The sequence below is a fragment of the Maylandia zebra genome, linkage group LG8 (genome assembly GCF_041146795.1).
Source record: "Maylandia zebra isolate NMK-2024a linkage group LG8, Mzebra_GT3a, whole genome shotgun sequence".
Lineage (NCBI taxonomy): Eukaryota > Metazoa > Chordata > Actinopteri > Cichliformes > Cichlidae > Maylandia > Maylandia zebra.
The window spans coordinates 22,233,861-22,249,543 of record NC_135174.1 but is presented as its reverse complement, the minus strand read 5'-3'; the positions used below and the strand labels follow the sequence as shown (position 1 = coordinate 22,249,543).

Below are 15,683 nucleotides of genomic sequence, written 5' to 3'. Positions count from 1 at the left end.
AGTTTTCTCTGTCACCACTTTGCCAAGTTCTGGAAGAAGACCCATACTATTATCCTCAGAGAAGAGGAAGATTGGTCGGTATAATCTGGAATCGCTAAGTTTCAAGCCTGTGATGAACTGTAAACTGCTGTAGTGCAGGTTTTACATCATGAACTGAGAGGGTCCAACAAAGAAAGAAGCCCCCAAAATCCGCTTACAAGAAATATGCAGTGGCCCACATGGGCAAAGCAAATCCCTTGAAAGAAAATTTTGATGGTCAACTAAGAAAAAGATTAAGCTGTAGTATATTTTAATTGACCACAATGGCAAGAGTAATTTTTTTCAAAATAAACATGAGGTTTTCAAACAGATGACGTACGTACGACGTGCACTTTTTTTGTTGTAGCTATCTGTCTTAACAGCAGCTCCACTCACACTAGGAAGCTGATTAGCAAGGCTGACTCTGTGCTGCAGACGTGATTTGAAGTTAAAGTCTGTAACGGCTCCTCTCTGTCTATTGAGGACACGTTTATCCTGTATTTGCTGCTGCAGTCTCAAAAAACGAACTTAATAGAAGTGCAATAATAAAAAACACAATTTTTAATTTCCCAGGAGACTTCAGGGTATATTTTGCATGTCCTTGGATTTCATATTACATCATTTTTGTCTGAAGTCCATTTAAAACGGGTACAACCCAAACTTTATAGTCAGGAGGCTTTATATTTGCTATTAGCCTCTGTTTCAATGTATTTTATCACAACGGTAGCGTGGCCGAGCGGTCTAAGGCGCTGGATTAAGGCTCCAGTCTCTTCGGGGGCGTGGGTTCGAATCCCACCGCTGCCAGAATATGTTTTTCCCGTTCTATTCGCGAAACAATTTTATCTGAAAACTTAAATTGTCCACAAGTAATACCTAGGTAATACCTAGGGGTAGTTGGTTATGAATGAACAGCGTACTAAAATAATGACACAAGCGGACTCGCTGTGCATTATGGGCGCGGGCTCCTCCCCACGTGTCTGTGTGGAGCAGAGTCAACATGGTATCACAGCAGCAGTAGACTACAGCTGTCTTGAGTTAAACTCCACTTCAGCAGCAGCTCTCCGCACCACGTTCCTGGGCTAGCTACACCCGGATGAGATAGCTAAAGCTGAACGGTGAAGTGTGCAGGTGAGGGAGGAATCTGCTATTCTTACATAAAGAAGAGTTAAAATCAGGCCCGCTGATTGAATCTGTGTTATTTTAACTAAGCACGCCATGCTAAGCTAGCTCACGCTAGGCTACATTTGCTAGCTACCGCCTTGGTAGCTAATATTGTTGCTTGTACGTTTGTTTACAGGAAACAGACATCTTCAGCTTAGTGCTGTGTATCCTATCTTCTTTATATTGGTGTTGTTTTTACATAGGAATTAAAAAAAAGCACCCGCTGTGTTGTGTAGGCCCTGTGATAAATGCTCGCAGGGTTTGCTGCTAATGGAGCTAACTTAACCATAAACACTCTATATAGGCAGCCAGTAAATTGGCGTCATACTTTTTTTTTATTAGCTTGACACAGTGTTTGATAGGGTTATGTTTCCACGAGGAGGAGTCTTTTACTGCTGTGTTGCATCATGTGGATTTTACGTGTGTCCGTGAAAGCTTCACATGACAGGCGGCACAATCACCATAGGAAGTTGACTACTTTAGCATCTTATGGTTTACTTGTTGAGTTAATTGAAGAGTATCGGCTATTACCAATACTGACACCTCCTGATTGAACTGTGATGTAACTGTGATGTGCAGGATCACTAAGTTCCTGTCATCTGGTGCCTTTGTTGCCTGCCTGGGTGTAGCCACTCCATAACAGTAACAGGAGTGTGCAGCCGGACATTTAGCTCCTGTGACCCAGTTTGTTTTTTATTTTTCCAGGTTGCACCCCCTTCCCCTCTCCCCCAAGATTTGCCCATCTCACCTTCTTGCTCTGATCACATCAACATGGCCAGCGGTGATGATGACGACCCCATTATAGAGGAGGTATGTTTACAGCCTTAAGTGAAAGGATATTACACGTCTCACTGACCTAATAAAGTATGATACAGCATTTTTTCTGCCCTGTGCACCTTTTATTGCTGTTCTGCGTTTATCAGTGTGAACAGCCTCACGGGAAGTAAACAGTTCCCAGGTGTTTTCCATGCATAGTCTCTGTTAGGTGTATTAACAGGTAATGAAATCACCTGGCAGCAAATATCAGCGTTTATACTCATAGTTGTAGTGTGAATTTTACATATAGTCGTCATTGGCAATTTTTGGCTTTTAATTATTTCTTTGAAGTGATCATTTTTCAGGGTGGAATGATTGTACAGCATACATATTTAATGACTTTAAATATGTACTTTAGTAATTGGTGCTGAAGGTTCTACAGTGCCTTTCAACTTGACAGGGACACAGTTCATTAACTGCTTAGTGATCATGGCTTGACTACTTCTGGCAGCTGATTTTTCAGCAGGAAAAAGATTTGTTTGAACTAAGTGGAGACACGGCTGATTTTAATAATCTATTATTTACTTGGTGGCACGGTGGTTAGTTGTGAGGCACTCCTGCCTCTCAGCAAGAAGGTCATGAGTTCGAATTTAGTATCTTTCTGTGGGTTTTGCATGTTCTCTCAGAGTGCTCGACCCACAGCCCAAAGACACGCTGTCTCTGTCTACATAAACGCACCACAAAGAGGCTACAGGCGTTACATTAAATTATGCGGATTAACTGCTAACGAAGTCTGAAGACAACTTTAATACTTTGTATTGCAGTGATACCTGCAGCACACAGAGGTGAATCTAAAGAGGGCATGGGGTGTACTAAGCCATATTTATTTAAAGGCTCTCCTAACAAAATGTTTAGAATCAAAGAAAAAAACAGGGCTCGCAAAATTGCTAGCTCGACGTCCCAGTGCTAGCGATTTTTTCCAGTCGGGCTACCAAAATCTATCTCAGCCCTGCCCGTCGGGCTATCATAGGAAGGAAAAATATATGTCAATGCTTTTGCATTCTTTCGAAAATGTAGCTGAGTAATTCTGTCATTGACATCGATGAGCCACTGTCAATATGTGACATTGAAATCACGTTTGAATTTGCGCTTGTTTTATGCTTTCACTTTACTTTGCGATCGCGTGAACGGTGTGTAGAGAGCGACAGCACTGATTGGTGAGTAACGATAATTTGCGCACCAATTCCTCTGACATCGTCTTATCACTCATTAGCTTACTATTCAAACGTGACAAGTGAAATCTCCCGCAGCAAGCTTAAACATGTGAGAGGTTGATCGCGCAGAGAATCGCTGAGCTTATGTGAGTGCGTGTGTAAAAGCAGCAGGATTTACGCCGGTATTTTAGTTCTGCTCAGCCAAATAAGAGAGGTCAGGGTGAAGAAGGGGCAGCCAAAGAAATGCCGACCACAAAACGGAACAGTTATGACAAATCAGACTATGAGGCAAAAAGAAAGCGCAGCTTTTTTGGTTTCATGGACAAAAGAATTTCTGTGGCTGGAATATGATGAGCTAAATAACATGATGTTCTGCCAGGTGTGTTGTGAGTTTCATTCGATTTCTGAGTCGACAGGCAAACTGAATTACTTAAATATTCAAATGCTGCAGCCCTACTTGTCTGTCTCTCTGTGTTAGCCCTGCGACAGACTGGCGACCTGTCCAGGGTGTACCCAACCTCTCACCCTGCTATGACCCTGAGTTCGGGAACTTTGGAGGAAAGTCTGGTTTGGCTGTTGGCTCCTGACGTCAGCCTGTTTGACTTTGATCTATGTTTGTGTTTTTTCTAGATCGACGTGTACCTCGCCAAAAGCCTCGCAGATAAGCTGTATCTTTTCCAGGTGAGCTTTTCCCTTTGTAGTACCCGTGCACTGATGAGCACGACCTCACGAGCCCACATGTGAGCAGTTTCTCTAACTTATCTGGACCGTCTGGGGTGTGATTGATGTTTAATGTTCAAAGAGTCACTAATTGAGTTCACCGCTTTCCCCTGATGCAGTACCCTGTGCGACCAGCCACCATGACCTATGATGATGTCACCCACTTGGCGGCTAAGATCAAACCCAAGCAGCAAAAGGTAATCAGAAACTTGATGTTGATGTATTTTGTGTTTTGTTGAAAATGTGTTTCTGTTTCAGGGGAGATGTGTGAATAGGAGGAAATATTAAAGTATTGGAAATCACCAATTTCTCAAGTTAATTGGTTACATCAGGTTAAATTATAAGATAAGATTTTTTGTATTACAAGTTTTCAGAAATGTTGAAAGTCATTAAATCGGGTGTTTGTAGTTGTTTATCATTTATGTACGGCTCCTTATACAGGTGGAGCTGGAAATATCCATGGACACAGTGAGTCCAAACTACTGTCGCAGTAAAGGAGAGCAAATCGCCCTAAATGTGGACGGCACGGGTTATGACGAAACCAACACCTACTCTGCGTATGTTCTTTGATTTATACATTCTTCTTTGATTCAGGTCCTGCTTCTGGTCTGACTGTTCAGTTTTTTCCCCCTTTCTAGTAAAATGATGGACAAGCAGACCTTCTCCTCCATCCAGGCCACCACCAACACCTCCAGATACGCAGCTGCTGTGTTTCGCAAAGGTCTGACCTGATTAACGGGTTCAGCAGCCCGTATAGTACATTGTGGCACCATGTTTGTGTTTTGGCTTTGTGACCTCGCACCAAAAGATAAAAACAATCAGCCATTGAACCACACATATTATGATGAGTCCACTCCAATCAGAGTAGGATTTATGACCTGGTTGTTTTATTGATGGCGTTAACAGGTGAGCTTCACGTCACACCTCTGACTGGAATTCTTCAGATGAGGCCCAGCTTCTCTTACCTGGACAAGGCCGACAACAAAACCAGAGAGAGGGAGGCGGCCAATGAAGGTGTGCCTGCTTTTCTTGTTTTCCAGATTAAATTCTGAGAAGGATTATTTAGTATACACAGTTTATCTTTTGTTTGAAAACCTTAATCGTTTACTCCTAGAAAACCTTGATGTTTCCTGAACTGAGTGATTTTTGTCGTATTCCATGCCTGCTTACAGAACAAAATGACTGTGTGTGTGCATCAGATGTTAGTGAGGATAGTTTCTGCCTATGCAGCCAGCCTTGGGGAAAACCCCAGAAACTCTTCACTGAGGTTTTACACTTTTCTATTAGGGTACAAGGGAGGCTGCCAAATGTCATCCTTACTGAAGTTAAGAATGAATAAAATGAGTTTGTAGCTCTTCTTTACATTTTTCCAAGTGGCAGTTATAAGAAACTGGGACTGTTGTGGAGGGTTTATTGGTGTGGACCTCCACAACAGTCCCAGTTTTTTAATATTTGCCCCTTGGAGAAATTAATTCCCCATCCCTGCTTTAAAGCATGTTATATGTTTATTTTTAGATGTTTCCTCAAACATCATGGTAGGAGCAGGTATGATTACAGTTATTTGACCAGAGTCTTGTGTGTACAGGTGGAGACTCCTCCCAGGATGAAGCTGAGGAGGAAGCCAAGGCTATTACGGTAAATGCTTAAACACAAACACTTACGGTCAAGCTCAGGCGACCGTGGCTCAGGGGGTTGGGAAGCGTATCTGTAACCGGAAGGTTACTGGGCTGTCTGTCCTGGTCGTTGTGTCCTTGGTAAAGACCAGGGTAAAGACACTTTACCCTACCGCCTACTGGTGTTGGCAGCCTTGCTTCTGTCAGTCTGTCCAGTCTGGCTACAACTGTAGCTTGCCTCCACCAGTGTGTGAATGTGAGAGTGAATGAATAGTGAAAATGCAATCCATTATCATAATTACACTGATTTAAGTTCTCCTGCTCGTGCTCCAGGTGAGGTTTGCTCGTCCCGAGTCGGAGCAGGCCAGACAGAGGAGGATCCAGTCATACGAGTTCCTTCAGAAGAAGCAGGCGGAGGAGCCCTGGGTTCACCTGACCTATCACGGAGTCAAGGTAGAGGGAGTACTCACCATTGGGATGAATTTGTCTCCTTTCATGAGCGCTGACGTTATGAGATTTGTGCTGGTTATGCATCATCATAAAGCAGTTTGTGTTTGCAATATCGAATTCAGGGCGGGCGCTCGGAGCATGAAAGGCAGTACCTGTTCTGTCAGTCAGTGGATGCCTCGGAGAACTCTGAACTGGTCAAAACTCCAAAGTGAGTACAAATAAATAACTTCTTGATACTTGTGCTTTTTTATTATCTGAATTAAATTGGATGTGTAGTTTATTTCTTAGGCACTGATGAGCTGTATGTTGATGCAGTTTTAGTTCTGCTGCTGTTCTGTTCTCCTCTCTCACTCCTCTCTCATTTTCTCAGGGAGTATCTGGCGATGTTGATGCCGCCTCTTGCAGAGGAGAAAGTGTAAGTGTGCCCCTCTCTTCTGGCACGTACATCTGCATGCCAACTCAGTGACAGTCTGTGAATCGTATCATTAACTTGCTTTCCTCTCTGTCAGGGTGAAGCCTGTGGGTCCCAGTAATGTGCTCTCTATGGCCCAGCTCCGCACTCTGCCACTCGGAGAGCAAGTCAAGACTCTGATGAAGAATGGTAGGATAACATGATAAAGAACAGCTTTTTTTAATTTATTTTTTTACAATGTATTGTTGTTATTATTATTTTTTAACACACATGCAAACATCCATGGCACTCAACATTTCCTGTGCAGTTTTTCTTTGTACCACGTGGGGGCACTAAAGCATAAACGGCAACATCATCATCCTACCATTCATTTCGCTGTCTCTCCTCTCCAGTGAAGGTAATGCCATTTGCTAATTTGATGGGCCTGCTCGCGTCTGGCACAGACTCGACCTCAGTGCTGCGCTGCATCCAACAGGTGGCGCTGCTGGTTCAGGGGAACTGGGTTATCAAGAGGTAAGACCAGGAATCTTTTATCTAACTGAAACGTTAAAATGAACCACAGGTCAAGCAGGTCTTGTCTAATTCCATGTTTTTATATTGAGTGGGAAATGACTGATGTGGGTTTTAAATTTTCCTCCACAGTGATGTTCTGTATCCCAAAAACACCTTCAGTGCTCACAGTGGTGTTCCTGCTGAGGTGCTCTGTCGTGGCAGAGACTTTGTGGTGAGCTTCTCTCAGTTGTTCCTCCTTTAATTAAGCTACAGCATAATGCTTGACAGGCACAGTTTAAGTCATCTTTTCATTTCGTAGATGTGGAGGTTCACTCTGGAGCGCTCTGTGATGAGAAAGGAGATTGCATCAATCATCAAAGTAAGGACGAGACCAAAATGAGATGCTTGATTCAATGTTTCTGTTTGTTAGTAACCGAAATGGCTCAGGAGAAGTAGCTGTGCAAAGTTAATTGCTTAGGCTGCGTTTTTTATTTATTTATTTTTAATTAGAGGTTCATTGCACTTTGAATTAGTCCTTTAAGTTGTGTTGCATCCTCGACAATCAGGATGTGGAAGGATGCTGTTGTTGGGTCTTTAATGTCCCTCAGTGTATTGCTTTCTTTTGCATTTGTGACCTGGAAGCTGAAGTTGTTCGGTACATTCAGGTAAAGAGAGCTAACACCTTCCTCCTTCTTCCTTCAGCTTCCCCCAGAAGACGTGAAAGAGTTCCTGGAACATGTGGCAGCTCCTCGGGCAAACCGGGGCTGGGAGTTCCTGTTGCCTACTGATGTAGACTTTATTAAGAAACACCCAGATGTTGCCCACAGGCAGAACATGTTGTGGCTTGGCATCCAGAGCAAGTAAGCGACACGTTGAAAGGGCAGCACATCAGTAGTTTAGCACTATTAAATGTTTTTGCTGCAGTGGAATAATCTGGCTTGTTTATTTTCCCGAAGGCTGGAAAAGGTGTTTAATTTCTCTAAAGAAGACTTTGTGCCAAAGAAGTCCGCTCAGCCTGGTTTGTACTGAGTTACATTTTGTCAAACACCCCTGAAATGATATCGGTATACTCTGCGGAGCTTATTCAAGTGATCTATGCGGTGTTTTCTAGATCCTGTCCACATCAGCGGGCAACAGCGTCTGAAGATGGCTCAGGAGCGAGTGCAAGAAAACCAGTCGACTCTGCAGAAGGACCTGGAGGACAGACGCGCAGGAAGCAGCATCCACATCAAACAGGAGCCCGTCAGCAACAGTGAAGACGAGCCAATGGACACATCCTGCTCCTCCTCAATCCCCAACGGTTCTCTCAATGGTTACCCCAGTGCCACCTCCCCCGACTTTGATCACACCAACGGAGGGAGTCCCGCCAACACGGCGTCCCCGGAGCTGCAGGACTTTGTGATAAAGACTTTCCGGAAGCATTTTGTGATCACGTTGAATGAGCTGAAGAGGCTGTTTAACCTCCACGTGGCGTCCATACCGGTCGGCCGGAGCGTCTTCCACTCCATCTCAGATCACATGCTACAGGACGCCATACTGCTCAGCCAACAGTGCAAACAGATAATGGTGCCTGTGAGTCTTTTTTGTATGTCGTTTATTGGAATGAAATGCACAAAATTATCACAGAAATGTTTTGGCTGTTGCTGTGCAAGAGTAGAAATGGCTAATCCGAACATCTGGAGTCTGGTTTAGTGGACTTTTATCTAAACATCTACGTAATAACTTCTAACCATCCATCATCTTCCTCTTAAACACAGTTTGGTTGTGCTGGAGGCAGACTAAGCAGGATATCCCACACATCCTTCTCCCCATCAGTGCTTCGCAGCTCCTCCTAGAGGATCCCGAGGCATTCTCAGGCCACATGATATACACTCAACAAAAATATAAACGCAACACCTTTGTTACTGCTCCCATTCCCCATGGGATGGACGTAGAGACCTAAAATTCATTCCAGATACACAATATAACCATCCCTCCCAAACAGTGGTCACAAATCAGTCCAAATGTGTGGTAGTGGGCACATCTGCTATATTGAGATAATCCATCCCACCTCACAGGTGTGCCACATCAGGATGCTGATCTGACATCATGAGTAGTGCACAGGTGTACCTCAGACTGCCTACAACAAAAGGCCACCCTGGAATGTGCAGTTTTGACTCACAGCAAAATGCCACAGATGCCACAAGCAATGAGGGAGCGTGCAATTGGCATGCTGACAGCAGGAATGTCAACCAGATCTGTCGCCCGTGCATTGAATGTTCATTTCTCAACCATAAGCCGTCTCCACAGGCGTTTCAGAGAATATGGCAGCACATCCAACCGGCCTCACAACCGCAGACCTCGTGTAACCACACCAGCCCAGGACCTCCACATCCAGCAGGTTCACCTCCAAGATCGTCTGAGACCAGCCACCCAGACAGCTGCTGGAACAATTGGTTTGCACAACCAAACAATTTCTGCACAAACTGTCAGAAACCGTCTCAGGGACGCTCAACTGCATGCCCGTCGTCCTCATCGGGGTCTTGACCTGACTCCAGCTCGTCGCCGTAACAGACTTGTGTGGGCAAATGCTCACATTCGATGGCGTCTGGCACGTTGGAGAGGTGTGCGCTTCACGGATGAATCATGGTTCACATTGTTCAGGGCAGATGGCAGCTGAGAATGTCCCAGTTCTTGCATGGCCAGCATACTCACCGGACATGTCACCCATTGAGCATGTTCGGGATGTGCTTGACCGGCGTATACGACAGCGTGTACCAGTTCCCACGAATATCCAACAACCTCGCACAGCCATTGAAGTGGAGTGGACCAACATTCCACAGGCCACAATTGACAATCTGATAGACTCCATGCGACGATGTGTTGCACTGCATGAGGCAAATGGTGGTCACACCAGATACTGACCGGTTCTGGGTCCCCAGACCCCCAATAGCGCAAAAAACTGCACATTCCAGGGTGGCCTTTTGTTGTGGGCAGTCTGAGGTACACCTGTGCACTACTCATGATGTCAGATCAGCATCCTGATGTGGCACACCTGTGAGGTGGGATGGATTATCTCAATATAGCAGATGTGCCCACTACCACACATTTGGACTGATTTGTGACCACTGTTTGGGAGGGATGGTTATATTGTGTATCTGGAATGAATTTTAGGTCTCTACGTCCATCCCATGGGGAATGGGAGCAGTAACAAAGGTGTTGCGTTTATATTTTTGTTGAGTGTATAAGAGAGGCAGTTTTCTTGCAAAGTGCAATTGCAGAATAGTGCCACTAGATGGCGCCTCCCTCATTTTTGTTTTTGAGTTACTATAAAGAGGTTTTTTTCTTTATTATTATTTTTAGGTGTTTGGGTCTTTAGTAGTTAGTGCAGTGAAGAGGAGACAGGACAGCGGAGCGAGCGAGTAGGAGAACATGCTGTAAAGGGCCTCGGGCCTGACTTGAGCCCGACCACTGAACTTAGTCTTTCAGCATATGATCAATCTGTGAGGAACATCAGCACCGCAGAGAGAAGTTTATATAAACTCAGCAAACAACATGTGACTGAACCATGCTGCTAAAATGGTTTTTAATGGGACATTTGGCTATTAACTAGAGACTTTGTTTAAAGCTGCAACAATCTGTAAACCAGTGTCTAGCTACAGTTGAACTCATCTCGTCTCACCTATTCTTGACCCACAGAGAATCTAGACTTAGACTCTGAGGGTGATGACAACATTTTCAGGGGTTTATGAGCAGCAAGAGTAGTTTTGAGTAATCTGGGCCAAGACTTTGTTTCTTTAAAAATGCAGATAAGAATAAGAAACAAAGAGTAGTTAGAGCAGTTAGTAGCAGATGTTTTTATGATGCTATTTGGCAATTGCAGCTCTTCCTTTGCCCTCCACACAAAGTGCTCACTTGCATACAACCAAAGCCTGATCCAACATGATTCGTTAGTACTCTGCAAAGAAACCAGGAAGTGTTGCCCCTTTGGCTACATATTCATCATATTCAAATTAGTTTGTTTAAATATGTCAAAGAGTGATGTGAGAATTTTCAAAGTTCAAACCAAAATGATGAGGAAAAACAACACTGTTTCATAACATGATACTCAGATCATGGCTGAAACATAGACTGTACACAAAGATGGACACAGCCACCCGCTGGTCTCTGCAGTTTGCACTTTGAAGCTTCTGTATTTGTGTTTTGCTAGTTTGTGAAGCCAGACTCAGGTGATCATTAGAGGAACTGTTGTTTCATTTTTCAGCTACAGAGTGTAGCACTCCACACAGTCCAGATAATCTCAGAAGACTCCGTCTGAGCAGGCAGTTGAGCTAAGAGCAGGTTTAAGGATCAAATCCTCCTGCCTAACATTTCTGTTTCCCTCTAACTTCAGTTTCCTGCTCAGACCAAAGCAGCCCCAGATGAACAAAAGGTGTTTGGCTTGTGGGAGACCGGAGAGGACTTTGACAAGGTAAACACTCACAGCAATCGCTGAACTTCACAAGAATTTAAAAAAATAATTTATTATTATTATTTTTTAATGAATCAGTGATGTTTCAGTGTGGGCCACGATTGCGTCTGACTGCAACACTAAAGTAAGATGCAGTTCTGTGAAGTGTTTTCTTCGATTTCTGACATAGACTTGCTTTGGTCAATCAGTGTGTGGCATTGCTAATTTATTTAAAACGCTAGTGCAGAATTAAAAAGGGACCAATAAATATCATATAGCCACTACTTAGTTAGCTCAGCACAGCATTTGGAAACAAGGAGAAATAAAACAAGCCACTGAATTTAGCCGATTACATCAAACAAGTTGTGCTTTTATGCGTTGTTACATGTGAAAGCATTTCTTTTGCCAGGAGTTACAAAAACAAGCTGCTACTGACCCAGTCTTGCAATTTATCCATATTTCCTAATGTGCTGATTTAGTGATATTAAGATTTAACTACAAACTGTACATAAAAGATGGGTGAAGCCACTGTGTCACCCATTGCTTTGTAAAATCCTGTTTTGGGGATCAGTTTTAGCATTTTGGCCACCGTATCTTGTTTATTTTCTGCCATCCCCATCTTGGCTCACGTACTCATGTCTTGTCAGTCACAAGTGATTAGCTAATCCCAAGGATAAGCCTCCTCTCTGAGACATAATATGACCAAAATTTCCCAAAGTGAACCATATTTTTCTTTTATGCAAGATGACCTCAGATGAGTGACTGAGCCTATTAAACTAAAAACATGATTACATGGGGCAGAGGGGCGTTTTCCTTGAAATTTGTATAGGACTGGAAGTCAGTGCCCATTAGAAGGAATGAAGGTTTAAGGCACTTCTGTGCAGTTTCACACTTAAGACCCAGAAGCTCTGTATGTCTTTTATACCACCAGTGCGCCCAAGCAACCCTCTGATGTATTTACCACCTTGTTATATGTTGGTAGTCTGCTCACTTCAGGTGTTTCAGCTGCAGTCTGCAGAGTTGAATTCATACTTCTGTGTGGTTTTGTTCTCCCTGCAGCACCGCCGGCTGCTCTATGATGTGTTCACCAAGAACTACCGGGTCAGGAGGAACATAATCCAGGCCAGACTGGCTCAGGAGCTTGGAGACGTGTCTAAAGCTGACATCGACCGGCTGCTTAATGTGAGCCCAGTTCTGAGTCTCAACGTCTGCCTTTCAACCAGATGTTGTCCACTGATCTAACCTGTTGTCTGGTTTTCAGGAGTGCTGCAGCAGCCACGCAGGGATGTGGTACCTAAAGGGAACAATACAGTCCTGACCCCGGGAGCCTCCCCCCATGCAGTCACCCCCAGCCAATCATATCCACTCTCAGGTGTCCCGCAGGAGGGCAGTGGAAAGATGAGAGCCAATCACAGCAGCTCGCCCCGCTCTGAGAGTGGGCGACTAGAGGACAAAGCTGTGCTCAGAACAAGAAGCTTTTCTCATTTCAGCTGAAGCATTTCTGATCTTCGTGTGAGCGCCCCGACTCAGTGGGAGGACTGAAGCTCCCCACGTACTCTGACAGCTCGAAAGCCTGAGAGGGAGGAAAAAAATGAAGAACTAGAAAGATGAATATTTGCGGTTTATTGGTAGTTTTTTTTTTGTTTGTTTGTTTGTTTTATTGCATTTATGACCTGAAATCTGATTATTCTTTAGCTAAACCTTTTCCACATCAGTTTGCTGTTTACAATTGAAAGCAGCTGTGGCTCAGAGTGCTTTCACTTCACCCCTCCTTGGAAATTTCCTCAGAGAAAAAACACATTTTACTTTATTGCTTCACCAACAAGGCAAATGTTGTTTAAGGCCTTTTAGGCACCAAAATTCTCCCTTAGTTTTTACACTTTCACCAATCTGACTTTAAGGAGTATCAGCTGAGTTTGATATTTTTATTTATTGCATAAAAGAGGAAGGTGGGTTTAAAGGGTTCAATGCTTAGATAAAATATGGCTGAATACTGTAAGAAAAAAAAACAAACCAAGCTAAAGTATTAATGAACTGAAATCTCTGATGACTTTGGCAATCGTGGACCTGAAAGCGGCTTCATCAAATATGGTTTCCTACATTTCTGTTATTCAGTCACAAGTACTGATTTCTAAACTTTTTAATGAATGTCGAGGTTTTTGTTGGCTGAATGTAGAGTTTCAGATTTTCCTTTCTTTGAGAGGAACTTTGAGTGACCGATTTCTTGATGAGAACCAATAAAGATGTGATTTGGAATAAAATGTAGATCTGTCTCTGTGCAAACACCAGTCCAGCACACAAACACTGGACCTTCCTAAGTGGCGATGCGGCTGATACGCCCATGTTATCGCCACGTGCTGCTATCTTGAGCCTCCGTCTAAAGTGCCTCTGCCTCACAAGGCATTCAGGACAAACTCCAACCCTTCATATGAGGTAACGCTTTGATTTCCAACACATTGCATTTGTGGACATATGAGCTGAAATTCAGGCCAAATCTGATTTCCTCCATCATCAAATATTCCAAGTAATATTTTTTTTATTGGTTTGTTATTTTGCTCAATAAACACTTTAAATGTTTGATGCCTTTTGTCATTATTGCTGTAGTTTTTTGTGAAATGTGGAACAGGCATTGCTGTATATGGATTTCTTCTAGGTACCAAATCACTCCTGGTGCAGTGTCGTGAAAATCCAAAGAGCATTTGATTTTTTCTTTTTCTTTTTTACAACAGTAAGTCTTTAAAGGAGGCAGTTTTTGGTCATTTCTAGCTCCATTTACTATCCCTCAAAACTCTTCCAAAATATGCAGAAGCTCATGTTTTTTTTCTTTATTATGACCAGCAGGATACTAAAATAGTGTTTTTTATAGTTTCCAAAAACAATCACTGAGGTACATACTGTCTCCCACACCTGTCACTTTGACCTTGCTGAGGTCCAGTGTGGGTGCCACGCCCACGTTGAAAGGGCTCTTGGGAATGATCTTCACCTATGCGTCCAAACTGCAAATGAATCGCGCATGAGCGAAGCCGCTGCTCCCGCACTGACTGTAACGCAGTCAGTTCTTCTTTTACTGCTATGTTGTTTTGTGGATCACAACTACTACTTATAAACACACACACACAAAGTAACTCCACCAGAGTTCCTATTTCGGGTCACCTTTGCCGGTCCAAGCCCAGATAAAGGAGTAGGGTTGGGATTGTGACATTAAAAAAAGCCAATAATTGGTAAAAGAAATGTAATTTGTAGCTGTAAATAAATTGGAAATGGGATGTTTTTTCACTCACTTTCTGTCCCTTCCACGATGTTATTTTTGTCTCCTACACCGTAGGTAGGTTCCAATGACATTAGCATGAGCAATTGTGCCAATGAGGCGATGACGTAATTTAGCGAGTTGTAGCAACTTTTAGGACAGCCAATACTTGCTGACTTACTTACTGAGGAGTTGTGAACACTGGAAGCAGGCACACATTAAAGATAGACACACAGTGTGTGTATATATATATATATATATAAAAAATAAAATATACAAACCGGATTCCAAAAAAGTTGGGACACTAAACAAATTGTGAATAAAAACTGAATGCAATGATGTCATGGTGTCAACAAATCCCAGCATATATATATAAATATATAAATATAAATATATTTTCTTTTCTTTTCTTTTTGCTGTTTTGTATACTCTATTGTTTTTAACTTATTTACTGTGCAGCACTTTGGTCCTGTGCTGGCTATTTTAAAGTGCTATATATCTTTAACCCTCTGGGCGCTATGGTGGCCATTTGTGCCCACTTCACTTTTCTTTTTTCTCTTAATGGAAATGGAATGAAACTTCCCAAAGGCGTATATTTTTTTCAGATTTATTTTTAACTTTCAACATCAGCTCCTTAATAATGTCGATAATATACACTATACACCAAATTGTTCCTCTTGCCTCTAGCGTGGCCGTTTTTGACCAATTGAAACCCATTATAACCACCTTTTTTGATTCCTTGCTATTGACAGTACTAAATCATGCAATTTAGGTAAAATTGGTTTCATTCTAAGCTCAACACATGAAAACTGTAGTTTTTAATGTTCCATCACTGCCCTGCACAGAGTTAATGCCATCAATGTCATCCGGGCTTAATGGGCGTCTCGTCACAGCTCTGTCAGCTGAAGATGTCTGGGATTTTTCTCCCGTGTAGTGAAACGGGCCTTAGGTTTAGCGCTCTCCGTCTCCGCTGCATGAGATCCTTTTTGGCGGGGGCAGTGTGACATCTGTACAATGACCCAAAACATACAGCCAAAGCACCCCATTAGTTTATTATTAGTTTATTTCTTTTTATCTGGGCGATATATTCAGATCTCTGCTTTAGCTGGAAGCAGAAGTTTTGACAGTATGGTAGGTTATATTTAGTGGATTTTTCCCACTTGTATTACAG

At 43.0% G+C, this 15,683-nt stretch overlaps 1 protein-coding gene and 1 non-coding gene across 2 annotated transcripts; both read left to right on the top strand.

Annotated features, from left to right (window-relative positions):
- Window positions 1-740: 740 nt before the first annotated feature.
- On the top strand, window positions 741-822 carry trnal-aag (transfer RNA leucine (anticodon AAG)). Its single transcript has one exon. It is a non-coding gene; the product is annotated as a tRNA-Leu (tRNA).
- Window positions 823-969: 147 nt separating this feature from the next.
- polr3e (polymerase (RNA) III (DNA directed) polypeptide E) lies at window positions 970-13,842 on the top strand. The gene is made up of 21 exons (XM_004556619.3): window positions 970-1,146; window positions 1,885-1,989; window positions 3,780-3,830; window positions 3,989-4,066; window positions 4,311-4,426; window positions 4,508-4,590; window positions 4,776-4,883; window positions 5,455-5,504; window positions 5,816-5,935; window positions 6,055-6,140; window positions 6,303-6,347; window positions 6,442-6,533; window positions 6,737-6,857; window positions 6,987-7,068; window positions 7,156-7,215; window positions 7,539-7,696; window positions 7,793-7,854; window positions 7,948-8,408; window positions 11,209-11,286; window positions 12,325-12,447; window positions 12,527-13,842. Exons 2-21 carry the CDS (start codon window positions 1,951-1,953, stop codon window positions 12,581-12,583), a joined length of 2,070 nt encoding a protein of 689 aa, XP_004556676.1. The 5' UTR covers window positions 970-1,146; window positions 1,885-1,950; the 3' UTR covers window positions 12,584-13,842.
- Window positions 13,843-15,683: the final 1,841 nt, after the last annotated feature.

Bases quoted from the DNA above. Each gene is read 5' to 3' on its own strand.
- polr3e (XM_004556619.3), top strand. From the start codon at position 1,951: ATGGCCAGCGGTGATGATGACGACCCCATTATAGAGGAG. The intron at 4,067-4,310 runs GTAATCAGAAAC...CTCCTTATACAG, and splicing joins TCAAACCCAAGCAGCAAAAG to GTGGAGCTGGAAATATCCAT. The intron at 7,069-7,155 runs GTGAGCTTCTCT...TTCATTTCGTAG, and splicing joins GTCGTGGCAGAGACTTTGTG to ATGTGGAGGTTCACTCTGGA.